General features: G+C 40.5%; 1 protein-coding gene across 6 annotated transcripts in view; it reads left to right on the top strand.

The window, feature by feature from the left end:
* Positions 1 to 17,957, top strand: part of cast (calpastatin) — a 209,275-nt gene that overhangs the window by 124,990 nt on the left and 66,328 nt on the right. For all 6 annotated transcript variants that reach the window (XM_043709700.1, XM_043709705.1, XM_043709732.1 and 3 more), the window contains 11 exons: positions 982 to 1,107; positions 3,026 to 3,070; positions 4,472 to 4,561; positions 5,340 to 5,435; positions 6,000 to 6,056; positions 6,432 to 6,557; positions 8,638 to 8,694; positions 9,599 to 9,655; positions 13,884 to 13,973; positions 16,106 to 16,201; positions 16,408 to 16,470. In XM_043709700.1, coding sequence (XP_043565635.1) covers positions 982 to 1,107; positions 3,026 to 3,070; positions 4,472 to 4,561; positions 5,340 to 5,435; positions 6,000 to 6,056; positions 6,432 to 6,557; positions 8,638 to 8,694; positions 9,599 to 9,655; positions 13,884 to 13,973; positions 16,106 to 16,201; positions 16,408 to 16,470 — 903 coding nt within the window. The remainder of the gene's footprint in view (positions 1 to 981; positions 1,108 to 3,025; positions 3,071 to 4,471; positions 4,562 to 5,339; positions 5,436 to 5,999; positions 6,057 to 6,431; positions 6,558 to 8,637; positions 8,695 to 9,598; positions 9,656 to 13,883; positions 13,974 to 16,105; positions 16,202 to 16,407; positions 16,471 to 17,957) is intronic.

Raw genomic sequence — 17,957 nt, 5'->3', positions numbered from 1 at the left:
TTCCCTGGGGTCAGGGAGTCCAGAACTAGAGGGCATAGGTTTAGGGTTGGAGGGGCAAGATATAAAAGAGACCTAAGGGGCAACTTTTTCATGCAGAGGGTGGTATGTGTATGGAATGAGCTGCCAGAGGATGTGGTGGATGCTGGTACAATTGCAACATTTAAGAGGCATTTGGATGGCTATATGAATAGGAAGAGTTTGGAGGGATATGGGCCAGGTGCTGGCAGGTGGGACTAGTTTGAGTTGGGATATCTGGTCGGCATGGACGGGTTGGACCGAAGGGTCTGTTTCCATGCTGTACATCTCTATGACTCTATAAGAGAGTTACATGTATGTTTAACTGTACCATCTCATTCATAGTTTGTAGATAGTGGTGCTTCAGTTTTCTCCCAAACGAATTATCCTATCTGGAATGTTAGAGGGTACTGAAGGGATGAGTATATGAACCCTGCTTATTATAGTGCAAGGAAAGCGTGGAAGTATATCAGGAATGTTAGCAAGAAGAAAACTATATTTGGGCCTTCAATAACTAAAGCACCATTACTTCCCTTACTTTCCAAAGTATTTCATCATTGTGGTTTGAACTGCTCAAATTAAGAAGAACTATTGAACTGTTCTCCTGTTTTGGTGAATGCTTGTTTTCAAAGCATATTCAGAATCAATACCATGTATACAGGTATAACAAGACTCAGACTATTATTAAAAGTAATCATGGTTTTTGCAAAAGTCTTTATCTTGCATCAGTAGCACTTTCCATTTCCAGTAGACTTGGAAGCTGTCCATCACTCTTGCACAACACAACAGCTGTCATGAAGTGCCATTGAGAGGTCACCCAGAAAATTAAAGGCGATCACGGCTGGTGATACTGGTGTTTTATTTTGTACTGCAATATTGCGGGCTTGAGGCACACCTTGTTTACCTGTATGCTTGAAATATCTTTGAAGTGAATTAAGTATATATTTTTTCATATTGTCATTGCAGGGTATGTCAGAAGGTGACGCCTTGGAATCTCTGTCAGCAGACTTTGGCCTCAGCTCTGCAGCTCCGATTTCCAAATGTTCAGCCGCAATCTCTCATTCTGCAGCTCCACAGTCTGTGCTGAAGGAGGTACAGCAACAATCTCCAACTGTAAGCTTCTGTAACAGAGTGAAATTTAGGAAGGTAGAGTTGGTTGGGAGTTCACAAAAATGCATTCTGTATTTGGTTTTCCAATCTGATGAGATTGTTGCGAACCATATCACTGCAGTTTGTACAGACCCATACACTGTGGCTGCTTTTCTCACCAGTGGCAATTTAAACTTTCTTTCTCTTCATTTCAACTAGAAGCAGGAACCCTACTCGTATGTGCCATGCAAATAAATCAACCCTGCTACAACACCAGAGGTAAAAGTGTGCGAACACTACCTCAGGGTAGCGACCTAGGCCTAACATCTTCAGCTGCTTCAACAATGACATTTCCTCCGTTATAAGTTCAGAGGTGTGATTGGTCTTTGATTGCACAATGTTTAGCACACTCATGACTTCTCAGATACTGAAGCAGTCTACATCCAAATGCAGCACGTCTTGGACAATATTCAGCTTTAGACTGACAAGGGATAAATACCATTCACACCGTTCAAATGCGAGGCAGTGAACATCCATTGCAAGTGAGAATCTAACTGTCACCTCTTTACATTCAATGGCTTTACCATCACTGAATCTCCTACTATTAAGTGGCTACATGAGCAGGTCAGGATAGAATATTCCTCAATCCACATCTTCAAACGCTCACTGCCTCCACCACTGATTAGCACCGCTCAGTAGCAGCATTGTGTACCATCTAGAAGATGCACTGCACAAATTTACTAAGATTTCGTGGACAACACCTTCTAAACAAATGAGTTGTGCTATCTGGAAAGGACAAGGGCAGCAGATACATGGTAACAGAGCCACATACAAGTTCCCTTTCAAGCCACTCATCATCCTGAATTGGAAGTATATCCCTGTTCCTTCCAAGTCATTGGGTCAAAATCCATGAGCGTCCTCCTTAACAGCAATGTGGGTCTACCTACAGAACATAGACTGCAGTGGTTCAACAAGTCAGCTCACCACCACCTTTTCAAGTGCAGCTAAGGTTGGGGGATAAGTTCTGGACCAGCCAATAAATGAATAAAAACATGGAGTTCTGGGAACAATGGGCATGGATTTGGAAGGTGACCACACATTCAAGAACTGTGAAGTAGAGAGGAAGGTTGAAGATGGAGAGGTGTTTGCAATGACTTTAGAGTCCAGGACTGTTCTTTTGAGGAGAGAGATGATGATAATAGATCGGAGAGAGACAATCACCTGCACTGTTAAAAATATAGGCTAGAGTGAAAATAAAGTAAGGAAATTGGGTGGGCAGTAGTTTCGTGGGAATAAAGTTGAATTAGCTGGAGATGGGTTTCATGGACAAAGTGAACTCAGAGAGTGAATGCAGGGAGGTAATAAATAAACTAGAGTAAGATGCATATTCAAGGCAAGGCTAGAAGGCAATTGTTACAAATAGGCTGTTTATAATTTCAGATGGAGGGATTGAATAGTTTTAATCTTGGAAATGAAGAAGCTCATAAACTCTTCGCATTTTCTGTTGGATGTGAGAGTGGAGAGGGGCACAGTTTAAAAGTAGTGAAAAGAAAAAGGGTTATCTTTGCACTCCAGGATGATCCTAGAATGATGAGCAATTTTAGCAGATGAGAGCAGGAACCAATAGCATTCATATAGTCAAGTCACATTTGGGATGAATGATTCAAGCAGTTTTCCTTTAAGTTTGCAAGAAAGCAGGGATGGGGATCAGAGGCAGGGGAATGGCTGGGGTGAGAGAGTAACAGCTTTTGGGACTAAGGAATTGAAAGTTGAAGATGTAGTTGAATAGATTGGTCACTGCAGAAACTTTGTAGTGGATGGAAGGGTAAAGGCTACACGGTAGAGATTCTGAAAGGACAATTGGAAGTTAATTTGGGAGAAACTAAGAGAAACTAAAAACCAAATGTTCTTCCTTGCACAGATACCTTCAAAAGCTTCACCAGCTGCAAGTAAAGGTGATTCAAAGGTAAGTGAGAAACGAAAGAATAAGGTGTGAAATGCATAAGTTCTGATTACAGCAGAAATAGATCTGTCAAATCATGTATCGTTGAGATTTCGGTTTCCTCTGGGAAAATAATGACTAGTATAGATCAGCATCAGTTCAACTGGGTAACTACTTCTTTAAAAAGATTAGACTGATGATCTAATCCAAAACCAGTTCGAAACTACACCAGCAAATATTTGACAACACAGAACTCCACAAGTCAACAAAAGTCCTGGTGTACACAACACTTGCTGTCTTTTTTATCCATAACAATGCTATACACTTGTAAGGATTGGTCAGTTAATAATGTGGCCTCTTTATATGGAGGGAAGACTAAATACAGATAATGTTCACTGGAATGCTGTTTATAGCATATCTGACTTTTACCACTGCTACTTCAGTCTGCTCAACAAGTCACAGGACTAATATCTTGTTGAGGTGGGTAGTGACTGGCAGTAGTTTGAGATTTACATCCTTAAAGGTGTAGGCACATACTGTCACAACAGCCACCAAATACCTGTACTGCAGTGAGACCTGAATTGTCTGAGTGACACTTAATAGTACTATAGAGTTACTGACACATTCTTCACATTCAGTGGAAGAACTGTTAAGCAAAATTCAAAGTTTTTTTCGAATCCGGCTCCATACATATTCAGACAAAATTCCAGCATTGTGCTTCTCCCCATGTGTACCATACACATTTATTCACGGAAACAGATTGAAAATTCACCAATCAGTGATTGTCAAAACAAAATTCTTCATTATTCTCCTTCACATTTTCCAGGGTTAAGCTCCTGTCAGGTGTAGATAGTTGAGAAATGTGTGAAGAACAATTATCGAGTCACAGAGATGTACAGCATGGAAACAGAGCCTTTGGTCCAACTCATCCATGCTGACTGGATATCCTAACCTAATCTGGTCCCATTTGTCAGCACTAGGCCTATATCCTTCCAAACCCTTCCTATTCATATACCCATCCAGACGCCTTTTAAATGGTGTAATTGTGCCAGCCTCCACCACTTCCTCTGGCAGCTCATTCCATACATGCACCACCTTCTGTGTGGAAAAGTTGCTCTTTTGGTCCCCTTTAAATCTTTCACCTCACACCCTAAGCCTATGCCCTCTAGTTCTGGATTCCCCACATCTGAGAAACGACCTTGTTTGTTTACCCAATTCATGCCCCTCATAATTTTATAAATCTCAATAAGGCCTCAGCCTCCAACACTCCAGGGAAAACAGACCCAGCCTATTCAGCTTTTCCCTATAGCTCAAGTCGTCCAACCCTGGCAGCAGGTTGTTTTCAGTAACATTTTTCGCCACTGTCAGGACACATTTCCGTTGAGCTTTGTTACAAATTGAAAAAGTGTATTTTGTTTTTTCAAGGGTGATGACCCATTTGACCTGCTCGCAGGAACACTTCCATCAGAGGCACCGGATGATTCAGGCCCAAAATATACTGGTCCTGAGGTGAAGGTACAAATGAAGTTTCTCTACTGATACTTTTAACCTTTCAATATTTGTTGCATCCTACATTGATCCTTTTTATGTTGGAGCTAAATATACAGCTATTCATATGAAGATATTCTGTTGGCAGTATTGCCGTTACCCAACTCCCACAATAATAGCAATGGTACCATGTTCTATGCTTAGCTCCTCTTATTTGTGAATCGATTGCACATTTTAATACATAAGCAAGTCTAAAACTTCCCCTTGCTCGAGGTATGATTAAGTAACTTTCCTGATTCTTCTACATTAATACCTTTATGAATATATAATGTCCCTAATGCTGAAAAATATCTGAAGGTACTTCAACTTATTTTTTTCTGCCGAAGCTTGGTTTTCTGACTGAAACTACCTTGAGCTTTAAAAAATGAACCCAAAGACAATAATCACTGACAACTGAGAAAGTGATTTAGAATATTTGTCTGGTGGATCACTAGTGGTTGAGTGTGTGTAAATGAACCAAACCTCATGATGGATTAGGTGTTCTTCCCATATACTTCTGGTATGTACAATCCCAATCCCTCTGATTTATGCATTAAACTGTTTTATCTTAAATAGCATGGAAGTGCATGTGGAGGAAATGCATCCTTCAGGTCATTTTCATTACCAATCTTATTACACACATTTGGAGTCAGCTTTTTCAAAGTCTTGATTCACTTAGTTCCATTTATCATTTTATTGAAGCACTATGTATGGATATTTAATCATAAAATTTGAATTTTGATTTTGAATAATTGTTCATTTTTAGGAATCAGATGTTAATAAGAAGAAAGCTGAGCGAGTGGGAGAAACGGAAGAATCCATACCCCCTGATTACAGATTTAAAGAACAGCCTGATCTGAAGGTTCGGTTCAAAGAGCAGTTTGAGTCAAGCCAACATTATTTCAATCAATTTGTACTTTAATGAGTGAACATTGAAAAACATTTCCACAACATTCTAATATTAAGAGACACATAATTGATTTTGCAGTAGTAGAAATCAAATTAAAGAAATTAAAGCCGACAGAATTACAAAATAAAATTTGTCTGATAATCAAAATAACCATTGCACATTTGGTCATTTAGTCCTGCTGTGTAGTAGCTAAGTGCCTTTTCAGGTCAACTTATTGATTATTTGTATGATGTGGAGGAGCTCGTATTGGACTGAGGTGGACAAGGTCAGAAGTCGCACCACACCAGGTCACTTCAGCTGATGAAGGAGCAGCACTTCAAAAGATTGTGATTTCAGATAAATCTATTGAACCATAACTTGGTATCACGTAACTTCTAACCTTGATTATTTGTAGTTCACATTGACATTATGAGACACAATGCTACAGAATGCTGAAATATTTCTATATATTTATTGTGCTGTTTTACCAGTTACCTTTATTCTTTATAAGCATATAAAATTTGTTTCTTGCTTCAGGGCAAAGCGGCCTCATTCTCCACTGGTCCAGGAGTAAAACCAGAGAAAAAAGGGAAGGTAAACATGTCTTATCTTTTTGTAAGATCATTTTGTTCCTTTCAGGGAAACTCTACAGGATTGCATTTGGCATGGTCACTTGGGACAGCTTATTAATAGTACTGGTTGAAGTTGAATACGCTTATTGACAATGTTGGGACCAGTAAAAGTATTTCAGCATGAAAAATCGGAATTGTTGAAGAAAATTAGCAGGTGTGGCAGCATCTGCGGGAAGAATTCAGAGTTAATATTTTGAGTCCAGTGACTTTTCATCAAATTATTAGCAGCCAGGAAAAGGTGGTGTTCCTTATGCTGAAGGTGGAGGAAGGGTGAAAGGGAGAGTAGCAATTATCTCCATAATAATTCAATAATATAGTTGTTCTCTTATAATCACAGGGTCCAACAGACGATGACATCCTGGAGTCTCTGTCAGCAGACTTTGACCTCAGCTCTTCAGCTCCAGTTTCGAAATGCTCGGCTGCGACCTCTCACTCTGCAGTTCCACTGTCAATGCAGAAGCAGGTATGTGTCGGCTCATAACTATTCCAGATTGTAGGTGGGAGGACTATCCTGCACCATTCTGCTGGATAGAATGGCACTTACATGATTCAGCTTTCACTGTACAGCCACAGCCAGAGAAATGCATGTAATGGTTTATCTTCCAGCCTCTATTCTGTTACCTCGTGTCACCCAGGAACCATTACATAGCTGCCATTTTTTCTCATTACATTCAGCTGCCAGCACACTCAACTCTGGAATTCATTCCCTAATCTGTTCTCCTTTAAGCTCCTTAAAACCTACATCTTTAATTGAGCAGCTGATGTTCTGTCCTAATATCCTTCATGGCTCAGTATCAATCTCTATTTGATATCTCGACTTTGTGATTTAATGTATTATGGTACTGCAAATTGGATGTCAGGGCATACTTCCCCCAGGCTGCTGACACAGCTGTCATCTTTTAGCACTTTATATCCCCACGAAGGATGACCAGTAATAACACTTGTAAAAGCGTTTTGACATTTTTGAAGATTCTGTCTGCTTTATCACCAGGATCCTAAGGAATAGGTTGTGTGGCCCATCCTGCCAGTTCTGCCATTCAATACAATCAAGCTGAATTGATTATGGTCTCAATGTCAGTTTCCTGCCAGATCATCATTTGACTCTCTTGTTAATCAAAAATCTATCCAACCCACTCTTGAATATTCAGTGACCCCTCAGCCTCCATTGCTGTCTGTGATGAAGAATTCCAAATGCTAATGATCCTATGAAAGAGGAAATGATCCTTCTCATCTTCATCATAAATGGGATACCTTTTCTTTTAAAATTTTAGATTCCCCTACAAGGGAAAATGTCCTCTCAGCATCTGCCCTGTTAAAACCCTCAGAAAAGGTTGCACATGTCAATAAGATCACCTCTCTTTCTTCTAAGTCCCATTGAGTGTAGGTCCAATCTGCTCAAAAGTTTCTTAATAAGACAGCTCCTTCAATCAGGAATCAATCTTCTCTGAACTACTTCCAATAAAAGTATGTCCTTCCTTAAGTAACTTGAACAAAACTTTGCACAACACTCTAGCTGTAGTCTCATCAATGGCTTGCAAAACTATAACACACTTTTATACTCCATATCTCTTGCAATAAAGACCAACATTCCATTTGCTTTCCTGATCACTTGCTGTATTTGCAGGCATATGTATGAGATTCATGTGCAATGAATCCCATTGTACCAGAGTATTCTTAAATCTCTCTCCATTTGGATAATAAGATGTGGTCTTCACTTGCTAGGCTAGCATTTATTGCCTGTCCCTATTTGTAAGTGGGAAGGTGATAGTGAGTTGCGTTATTGAACTGTTGCAATCCATGTTATGTAGGTGCAACTACAGTGCTTTCCAGATTGGAGTATTGGGATTTTGGACCAGTGACAATGCAGAAACAGCAGGAGAACTTAGAGCCAGTAACAGTTATATGAGGGATTAGGACATCAGATGTGGAGATGAAGGCATGATTGAGCAAATCAATAGTTTCAGAAACATTGTGAAGATGATGTGAAGGTGAGACAGTTGGAATTTTGAAAGAGCAGTTGTAAATGCATTTATACTTATTTTTCATCCCCCTAGAGACAAAGGGAGATCAGGTTGGAATGGGAATGGGGACGAGGGTGGTGATGATACAAGGAACCATCAGAAATGGTCTTACCTGTGTGATTGGACTAGCAAGACTATGTGAGACAGCAGGATCAAGGGAATGGTCATGAATAGCACATGGGGAGAAATTTAGAGATGGTAAGAGAACAATGAAATCAGAGGAGAAAGAACATGAACAGTTAAAATGAAGGTTGATATATGAACAATGAGAACTCTTGGTACAGAGGCTGAGAGGGAGAGCAATGAAGATATGTCAGTTATAAGATTCTTATCATTCATGTACTATCATGCACCATATTCAGTTGAACAATATGATTAAGATTCAAATTGCATATTTAAAGTTAAAATTTAATTAAATGTTTCTTTGAAAATATGAAGAGACGTTTGGAACTAATACTGAAAACTTCAACATAGTACAAGAAGAGAAAGTGAAAGTTCAATGTTCTTTTATTTTTTATAAAGACACCTCTGCAAGCCTCAACAGCTGCCTCAGTTTCTGCGAGTAAAAATGAAGTAAAGGTAAGTGATAAAGAATAGTAAAATATGAACTGTGTGAAGTTTGTTTACAGCAGAAACATAGAGTTTTGAGAGTTTGTACAGCACAGAAAAAGAGCCTTTGGCCCACTGTATCCATCATATCGATCAAATCGGGGACTTGAAGACGTCAGCTGCATTGTGTATAATGATGGCAAATGGATCATTCCAGTCTGACTTTGAGTCCACCCATGGTCTTGAGCACATCTTCTGTGCTAACTTGCTGTTTCTTTCAGATCTGACAGTTAACTAAGGCCCTGTCTACTCATTCAAATGGATTGCGGAGGTCCAATATAGGAAGAGCTGGGTATACACTCATATCACCTTGGCTCATGTTCCCTCTAAGCTTTGCAACTGTACAACTGCCCAACAGCTGAGAATGTGCTGCACAAGCATAAGCAAAATTTCCTGTGAAGATACATGGCACTTCAGTGTATGTCTCTCTTAAAAGACTAACTGCTGTCTAGCAAAGGGAGTAAATATTTAAGGTGTGGCTGCTATGTCTTGGATGTATTGAGCCTCTTGGTTGGGATTCACTCTTAGCAATGCCATTAAATATAAAGGGGAGCTGCTTTATTTTGTCCATGTTTGGTCTGAGACTTTGACAAGGTCTGGAAGCAAGTGAATCTGGCAGAATCAGTCAGTGAGTAGGCAGTGTTTTGATAGCATTGCTTACAACACCTTCTATCCAGTCTCTAGACCATTAGTCCAAATGCCTTGATTACTAAGAGCATTTATCACTGTCATCGTCCCCAGAATGTCTCATATGACTTTGCATATCACATTTCAGGTCTAAGTAAAGAAATGGTTGGGATAAACCCGAAGTTGCTTAATGCTTGCAAGTGAAACTGAAACAGCAATTGTGATATTCTTTCTTTTTTTAATAAAGGCACCTCTGAAAGCTTCTACAGCTGCCACAGTTTCTGCGGGTAAAAGTGATGCAAAGGTAAGTGGTGGGGGTGGGGGGGGGTGGGGGGGGGATGTAAAGTGTGAAATTGCTGGCAGCAAACAGCAGCAGAGGAATCGCACAAACAGATCCATTCTCATCTCATTCATCAAGGACCTTTCCACTATCATCACAGAGTAGTTCTTACTCGATTACACCATTTAAAGTTCTAATGGTCCCAAAGTTCCTCCTTCAATTTAGCAATATTGTGCTTAAAATTCAATCTCCTAACTTCTAGTGGTGCTCAATAGGTACTCACCATTCCTGCAGTACAGGAATTACTGTTGGCTGCTATGTGCAGGGCACGTGTTGTGAGACATCTGGATTGGCACATGCTGGCACACTTCCTGTGTGTATGGGCAGATCATAAGGTCTCAGACATCAGTGGGCTGTTGCCATACACAAATAGTAAAATTGACCAGTAATTGTTCTGAGATCAACCTCTTTAATCACTCCTAAAATAAATGTTAGCAAGCAGAGATAAGCCCATTTCCAGGGCTATTCAGAGAACCTCTCAAGAAATTACGTTGAGATGCCACCTTGGTGGAAAACCCATGACTATTTCTGCTGATGACAGGCCGAGAAAATGACATAGCCTTCTGTAAGTGTGCAGGCATTAATGCAGAGTCACATGCTGTGCAACATGAACAGGACTCGCGGAGGAAGAGGTACGGAGAGGAACCAGTGTGAGGAGGGAGGGGTAAGGGGTCTTTGTTTGAAATACCCTTCTCTATGAGGGTCTTCTGGGAACACTAGACTTTTGTTGGGATGAACCAAGAGCAGTGTCGCAGTTGGCTATATTTCACAATAGATGTTCGTGACTCCGTTGGAATATCTCTTTTGTAAAGACCTGGAGGCTAAACAAAGTATGAGGACAGCACCCCATGGGCTGGGAAGATCACCATCTCACCATTTTCTTCTTCGCAACCTGTTCCTTGCAGCCAGGAGTTGGTTGCATGAGTAACATTTTGTATTTGATAGCCATAAATGTGTCTGGAGGTCACCAATAGGTTGAAGTGGAGGAGAGGACTTCATTCTCTTCACGAGAGAGAAACATCTCCAAGGTGATAGGGTATATGGCTGTGCAGATGAGTGGGCTTCCTGATGACGTAGGAGCCATTCGTTGGACACATGTAGCTCTGCAGACCCTGCCTATTAACAGTGAATGATTCCACAACTGCAAAGACTTACCACTCAGTCATTGTGCAATTGGTGTGTAATTGCATGATGGAATTCGTGCCCCTCTTCCATGTGAGTTGCCCTGAGAACAGTCATAATGCATTTGTCCTTTGGCTGTTTGTACTGTCCACCATCTTTGGGTCTTCCACTGTCAATGGTAGTATAGCAGTAATTTTACTGAGCCCAGAGTTCAGACCAATGTTCCAAAGGTGTCAGTTCATATCCTACTATGACAACTGGGAAGTTAAATTCAATTAATAATTAATCTGGAATTAAAAGCTGGTCTCTGTAATGATGATCATGAAACAACTGGATTGTTGTAAAAATGCCTCCAGTTCACAAATTCTTCCTTCATGGAAGGAGGTTTACTATCTTTATGCAGTTTGGTCTACATGTGACTCCAGTTCCACAGCAATGTAGTCGACTTTTTGCTGCTGTCTGCAAAGCTATTTATTTGTACCTAATTGCTACAAAAAGGTTAAATAAGAGTAAAACTGGTCAGACCACCTAACATCAACCTGGGTATTGAAAACAACAGAGGCACATACTATCAAGGAAACCTTCTGATGATCATTAGTACTGTCCTCATGTGCACTACCAATTGGATGAAGTATTGAGGGTGGCAAGGTGCTCTGAGTGAGGTACCTCCATGCCCTTATTCAGATTAGCTCAGTAACACCACTACTGTCTGAGCAGGCTTAATCCAGAAAGATACCTGTTAGGTTAGCAGCTGGTAGTGAGCCAGCCAACACTCAGGAAATGTCTGTCTGGCCATTTCATCAATAATTTATCTAAAGAAGATGCATATGTTCGTGACAATAGCGAAAAGAATGATCAATACTCTATAATTATGGAGACTAAGACCCATCTTTACAGAGAACACGCTGTATTATGTTTTGTGGTCCTGTCATATTGCTAAATGGGATAGATCTAGAACAGAACTAGCCACTCAAAACAGGACATCCATGAGGTGCTGTGGGTTACCAGCAGCAGCTGAATTGTCTTTAACCACTGCCTGTAACATAAATGGCCCTGTGCATTGTTCACTGCACCATTACCATTATAGGGATCAACCCTGATTCAGGAGTGGATAAGTGAATGCCAAGAGCAGCAGCTGGCATACCTAGAATTGAAATGTTAACAAAGGACTATATGCACACTAATCAGCGACAGCAGGAAGTGATAGACAAAGTGATCCCACAATGAACAGATCAGCTGAAAGCTCTGCAGTATCCAGGTTGGAGTTGAGAAGTGACAAGTAACATTCCTGTCACACTAATGTAAGATATAGACTATTTCCAACAAAAAGAATCTAACCTTCATCCCTTGCCATTCATCGACATCACCATTATTGAATCCTCCACTAATAGACATCTTCGGGAATGCCATTAACCAGAAACTGAACTGACTAGCCATATAAACACTACAATAACAGGTCAGAGGCTAGGAATCCTTCAATGAGTAACTCAGTTCCTGACTCCCCAAAGTCTGACAAACATTTACAAGGCACACTTCAAGAAAGTGATAGAATACAGCTCATTTTCCTGAATGACTGCAGCTCCAGCAACACTCAAGAAACTTGACTCATTCCAGGATAAAGCAGCCCATTTGATTGTTGATTGTTGCCACATCTACAAACATTCACTCCCTCCACCACTGACACACAGTAACAACAGTGTACACTATCTACACAATGCATTGTAGAAACTCACCAAGGCACCTTCGACCATAGAGATGGACAAGGACAGCAGATACAGAGGAATGCCACCACTTGCATGACCCTCCAAGCCGCCCACTGTCTTGACTTGAAACGGCACGTTTGTTCAATGGTTAGCGCTGCAGCCTCACAGCTCCAGGGACCCAGGTTCAATTCCCGCCTCGGGAGACTGTCCGTGTGGAGTTTGCACATTCTCCCCGTGTCTCGATGGGTTTCTTCCCACCATCCAAAGATGTGCAGGTCAGGTGAATTGGCCATGCTAAATTGCCCATAGTGTTAGTTGCACTAGTGAATGTAGGGTAGGGGAATAGGTCTGGGTGGGTTAATCTTCAGAGGTTGGTGTGGACTTGTTGGGCTGAAAGGCTTGTTTCCATACTGTAGGGAATCTAATCTAATCTATATCAACTTCAATCAGTATCATTGGGTCAAGATCATCTAACTCCCTCCTTAATGGTGTTGTGGGTTTACCCACACCAAATGGTCTGCAGTGATTCAAGAAGGCAGCTGACTGCCACCTTCTTGAGACCAACTAGAGATGTGAAATTAATGCTACCACATCCAGCAGTGTTCACATCCCATGATGGATTATACATCCAATAGCAAAAAACAGGATAATTGAATTTCCAGTCTATCGTTTCAGTTAAATCAGATACACCGTGGGCGGCACGGTGGCACAGTGGTTAGCACTGCTGCCTCACAGCGCCTGAGACCCGGGTTCAATTCCCATTTCAGGCGACTGACTGTGTGGAGTTTGCACGTTCTCCCCGTGTCTGCGTGGGTTTCCTCCGGGTGCTCCGGTTTCCTCCCACAGTCCAAAGATGTGCAAGTCAGGTGAATTGGCCATGCTAAATTGCCCGTAGTGTTAGGTAAGGGGTAAATGTAGGGGTATGGGTGGGTTGTGCTTCGGCGGTTGGTGTGGACTTGTTGGGCCGAAGGGCCTGTTTCCATACTGTAATGTAATCTAAATCTAAATCTAATCTAAATATGCAAGAATAATCTTGTCACATGATACCAGAGCAGACCTGTTAGTGTAACATGCTTCCAAACATCGTTCAAACCCTTTGTTATTATTCTGCACAGTACTTTCCCATGTGTACCAAATTATTCACAAAACCAAATTCCAATTTCACCAATCAGTGCTTGTTGAAAGCAGAATCAGAATTATTTTGCTTCACATTCCCAATGTCAGGTCATTCATCCAGGAGAAGAATGTCAGGCAATTATCAGTTCAGGGTGAGCATGGGTTTCTTGGGTTGTTTATCATGATATTTTTCACCACTGTCAGAATATGTTGCTGCTGAGCTTTGACACAAATTTATTTTGTTTTTAAAGGATGAGGATCCATTTGACCTGCTTGCTGGGACACTTCCATCAGAAGCACCGGACAATTCCGCTCCAAAATACACTGGTCCTGAAGTGAAGGTAGAAATGAAATTTTTTGCTTCTAACTTTTAAACTTTGAATAGTTTAAAAGTCCAGTCCATTTCTTTCAGAAATCTCGCACATTTGTGCATCAATTTGGTAGCACTGGTCTTCCCCAGGCTGACAATAACTTGTGTTTACATTGTGCACTTCATGTAGTAAGAAATAGTCAGGTATTTCAGCGCAAAGTTATTGAACAAAATTTAGTACAGAATATCATGAGGAAATATTAGGCCAGATAACTGGAAGCTTGTTTTAGAAGAGTGTGGTCAAGAATTAGAAAAGCTTTGGGAGTGCATTACATGATATTTTGAGACTTATTTTTAAAGGCTGAAGATCCATTTGACCTAATGCCAGGAAAACTTGCATTAAAAGCACCAAAATATACTTACTCAGAGTGGTGAGAATATAAATCAATGATAACCCCTAATACTTATAGTCTTTGAATACAATTCCTGTTATTGCATCTAATGTTCATCCTTTTGTTTAAGAAACAAATATTGATTTGTCCAACTTAAATTGGTAGCACTGTCCTCTCCCATTTCCGTCAAGCTGTGAGGAGGTGGGGTGGGGTGGAGTACTTGGGTTGGAAGCAAGAGCTGAGTTTCTAAAAGAAGATTTCTGCTTTTAAGAAAAGCATTGGGTTTTCATTAACTGATCATATGACCAAATTGCCTAGGAGATAAACAATTGAAAAGGAGTTGCCAAATAGGGGTGAGTTAATTGTGAGTGGTCTAGTCTCAAGTGAAGTTTTAGTGTTTAGTTTAGTTTAGAACAGTTAGACTGCAGATGGTAATACATCGCTTTTGAACAGTTTATTTGAAATTATATGTTCTGGATAAAAGAGTTTAAAACTCTTGTTGACTGAAGGGCTTTTAACGATGTGTTGAACTTCTATGGATAGACGAGCTGAGAAAAGAGAGTTCTAGAGAAAAGTCTGTGGAGTTCAAGAACCAGGAGAGTTCTGATCCAAGGTGGCTACAGTTAAGATGGTGAGGTTACACCCATGGATGGTTAGAGAAGATTTCAAAATAAGCAGAAAGCCCAAGAAAACTCAAATTGTGCTTGATGAAGTACAAGGAAGTGCAAAGACAAAGTGGTCTGTTTTCCAATTTTGAGTTTGGGGTTATGTAACTCAAATAGGCAGAGAAGGAAATTTTGAATTAAGAAGTTTGGTTTCGAAAATACGTAATTATACTTTCAATATAAATAGACTATTTAATATAGAGCATAGTTATTAGTTTTAATGTTCCTTGATTCTTCTATGAATCTTGTGGCTTTGTTCTTTAGAATATGCCTTCTTTTAAAATTCTAAGATAATAAACACATTATTGGTCTCTATGGAGATCATAATGCAGACTTAATGTAGTAATCTCTAGATATTTCACATAATTTGTTTTGGAAACATTGAGGGAGAAATTAGGCAATTGACCAAAATACGGAATTAAGGAGTTTATTTCCAGAAAGCTTCTTAAAGGTGGAGCAAGACATAGTCTGAGAGGCTTAGGGAGTCAATACAAGAGCTCTCTATAACAATTACTTTAGATTTTTTGCAGACATTTTTCAGAGCCTTGAGTAATTTTCAAGAATATTGCCAGGGCTTGAAAATTGCAGGTATAAAGAAAGACTGGATAGGTTGGTTTCCTTAGAAAAGAGAAAGCTGAGAATCTTACTTTATCAAAGTATATAAAAAATAAGGGACTTGAAGTGGACAGAGAATATCTGTTTCCCCAGGCAAAGAGGTCAGTTACAGGGTTGCACAGATTTAAGATGCTTGGTAAAAAACCTAGAGGAGACATGGGGAAACATTTTCACTCAAAGGTTGTAGCAAACTGGAATTTGCTCCCCTGTTTGTGAATGATGCAGAAACACTTAACCCGTTTAGAAGGAGCCTGGCTTTGTGCCGGAAACATCTGCAAGGCTACACATGAGGTGCTGGTAGGTGGGGTTAGATTGGGTGGCTGGCTTATTCAGCCAGCACTGCTACAATGGGATGAATAGCCTCTTTTTAGGCTATAACCTTTCTATGGTTGCATGGTTCCAATTTTCTAAATGGTCACTGACCTGCTGAGCTGCAGGTTCCTCTTATTGAAGCACATAAGAAATGAATAAGAGCATTTTATGATTTTCAGGAATCCAATGCTGACAAGAAGAAGGCTGAACGAGTGGGAGAAACGGAAGAATCTATACCCCCTGATTACAGACTCAAAGATCAGCCAGACTCTAAGGTTTGGTTCAGATAATCAATTTGAGAGAAGCCTGTAGTTTTTCTGTTTTCAAAGAAAATCTGTTTAGAAAATATGAAGCATTCTAAAATAGTATTCATAGAATGACATTTTAGTTGTAGTTATGTTGCTGCTTTACCAGCTGGCTTCCATTCTATTTAATTCCGCTTCCATTAATAAAATGAAATAAAATTTGTTTATTGTAACAGGATAAAGCTAAAGGGGTTCCTTCGTCCACTGGGCCAGGCGCAAGACCAAAGGTCACAGAGAAGGTAAAGCTGAAGTTTTTCTTTATCTATTGTGAGAGAATTTGATTTACTACAGTGAAACTTCCAGGCACAATTTGTAATTCATTGATTCTTATAACTTTGCTTGGATAGTGAGGAAGGTTACCTCAGAGTACAACGGGAACTTAATTGGATGGTCTAAAGGGCCACAGATTGACAGATGGCGTTTAATTTAGATAAATGTGAAGTACTGCATTTGAAAAAGCAAATTAGGACAGGACTTGTACACTTAATGTTAAGGTCCTAAAGGAATGTTGCTAACAAGGAGACCTTGAAGTGTAGGTTTATAGTTACTTGACAGTAGAGTCGTCGGTAGATAGGATCGTGAAGAAGGCATTTGGTATGCTTTCCTTTATTGGTCAGAGCACGTTGCGAGGTCGTGTTGCGGCTGTGCAGGACATTGGTTCGGCCACTTTTGGAATACTGCGTTCAAAAATTCTGGTCTCGCTCCTATAGGAAGGATGTTGTGAAACTTGAAAGGGTTCAGAAATGATTTACAAGGATGTTACTAGGGTTGGAGGGTTTGAGGTATAAAGAGAGAATGAATAGGCTGGAGCTGTTTTCCCTGGAGCGTTGGAGGCTGAGGTTCTGTTCTTTAGAGCAAAGAAGCTAACAGGGGACCTGATTGAAATGATTAAGGTTATGAGGGTATGGACAGGATGGATAGAAAGAGTCAATAATTCTGAGGCATAATTTTATAAAAGGAAGGAGGTTTTCAGGGGATTTGAGGGACATTTTTTTTACCTAGATGGTAGTGGGAATCTGGAATGCACTGCCTGGGAGGGTAGTAGAGATGGGCAACCTCTCAACCTTTAATAAATGCATGATGAACACTGGAAATGTCATAACATTTAAGGCAATGAGCTAATTGCATGAAATTGGGATTAGTGCAGATAGGTCAGTGCGGACTTGATGGAATGAAGGACCTCTTTTGTTTTTTTAGAACATAGAACAATACAGCACAGAACAGGCCCTTCGGCCCACGATGTTGTGCTGAACATTTGTCCTAGCTTAAGCACCTATCCATGTACCTATCCAATTGCCGCTTAAAGGTCACCAATGATTCTGACTCTGCCACTCCCACAGGCAGCGCATTCCATGCCCCCACCACTCTCTGGGTAAAGAACCTACCCCTGACATCCCCCCTATACCTTCCACCCTTCACCTTAAATTCATGTCCCCTTGTAACACTCTGTTGTACCTGGGGAAGAAGTCTCTGACTGTCTTACTCTATCTATTCCCCTGATCATCTTATAAACCTCTATCAAGTCATCCCTCATCCTTTGCCGTTCAAATGAGAAAAGGCCTAGCACTCTCAACCTATCCTCGTACGACCTATTCTCCATTCCAGGCAACATCCTGGTAAATCTCCTCTGCACCCTCTCCAAAGCTTTCACATCTTTCCTAAAGTGAGGCGACCAGAACTGCACACAGTACTCCAAATGTGGCCTAACCAAAGTCCTGTACAGCTG

Source organism: Chiloscyllium plagiosum, chromosome 2, assembly GCF_004010195.1.
Source record: "Chiloscyllium plagiosum isolate BGI_BamShark_2017 chromosome 2, ASM401019v2, whole genome shotgun sequence".
In the NCBI taxonomy this organism is placed as follows: Eukaryota; Metazoa; Chordata; class Chondrichthyes; order Orectolobiformes; family Hemiscylliidae; genus Chiloscyllium; species Chiloscyllium plagiosum.
The sequence above is the reverse complement of the archived record's forward strand: the minus strand, read 5'-3'. Positions and strand labels throughout refer to the sequence as shown.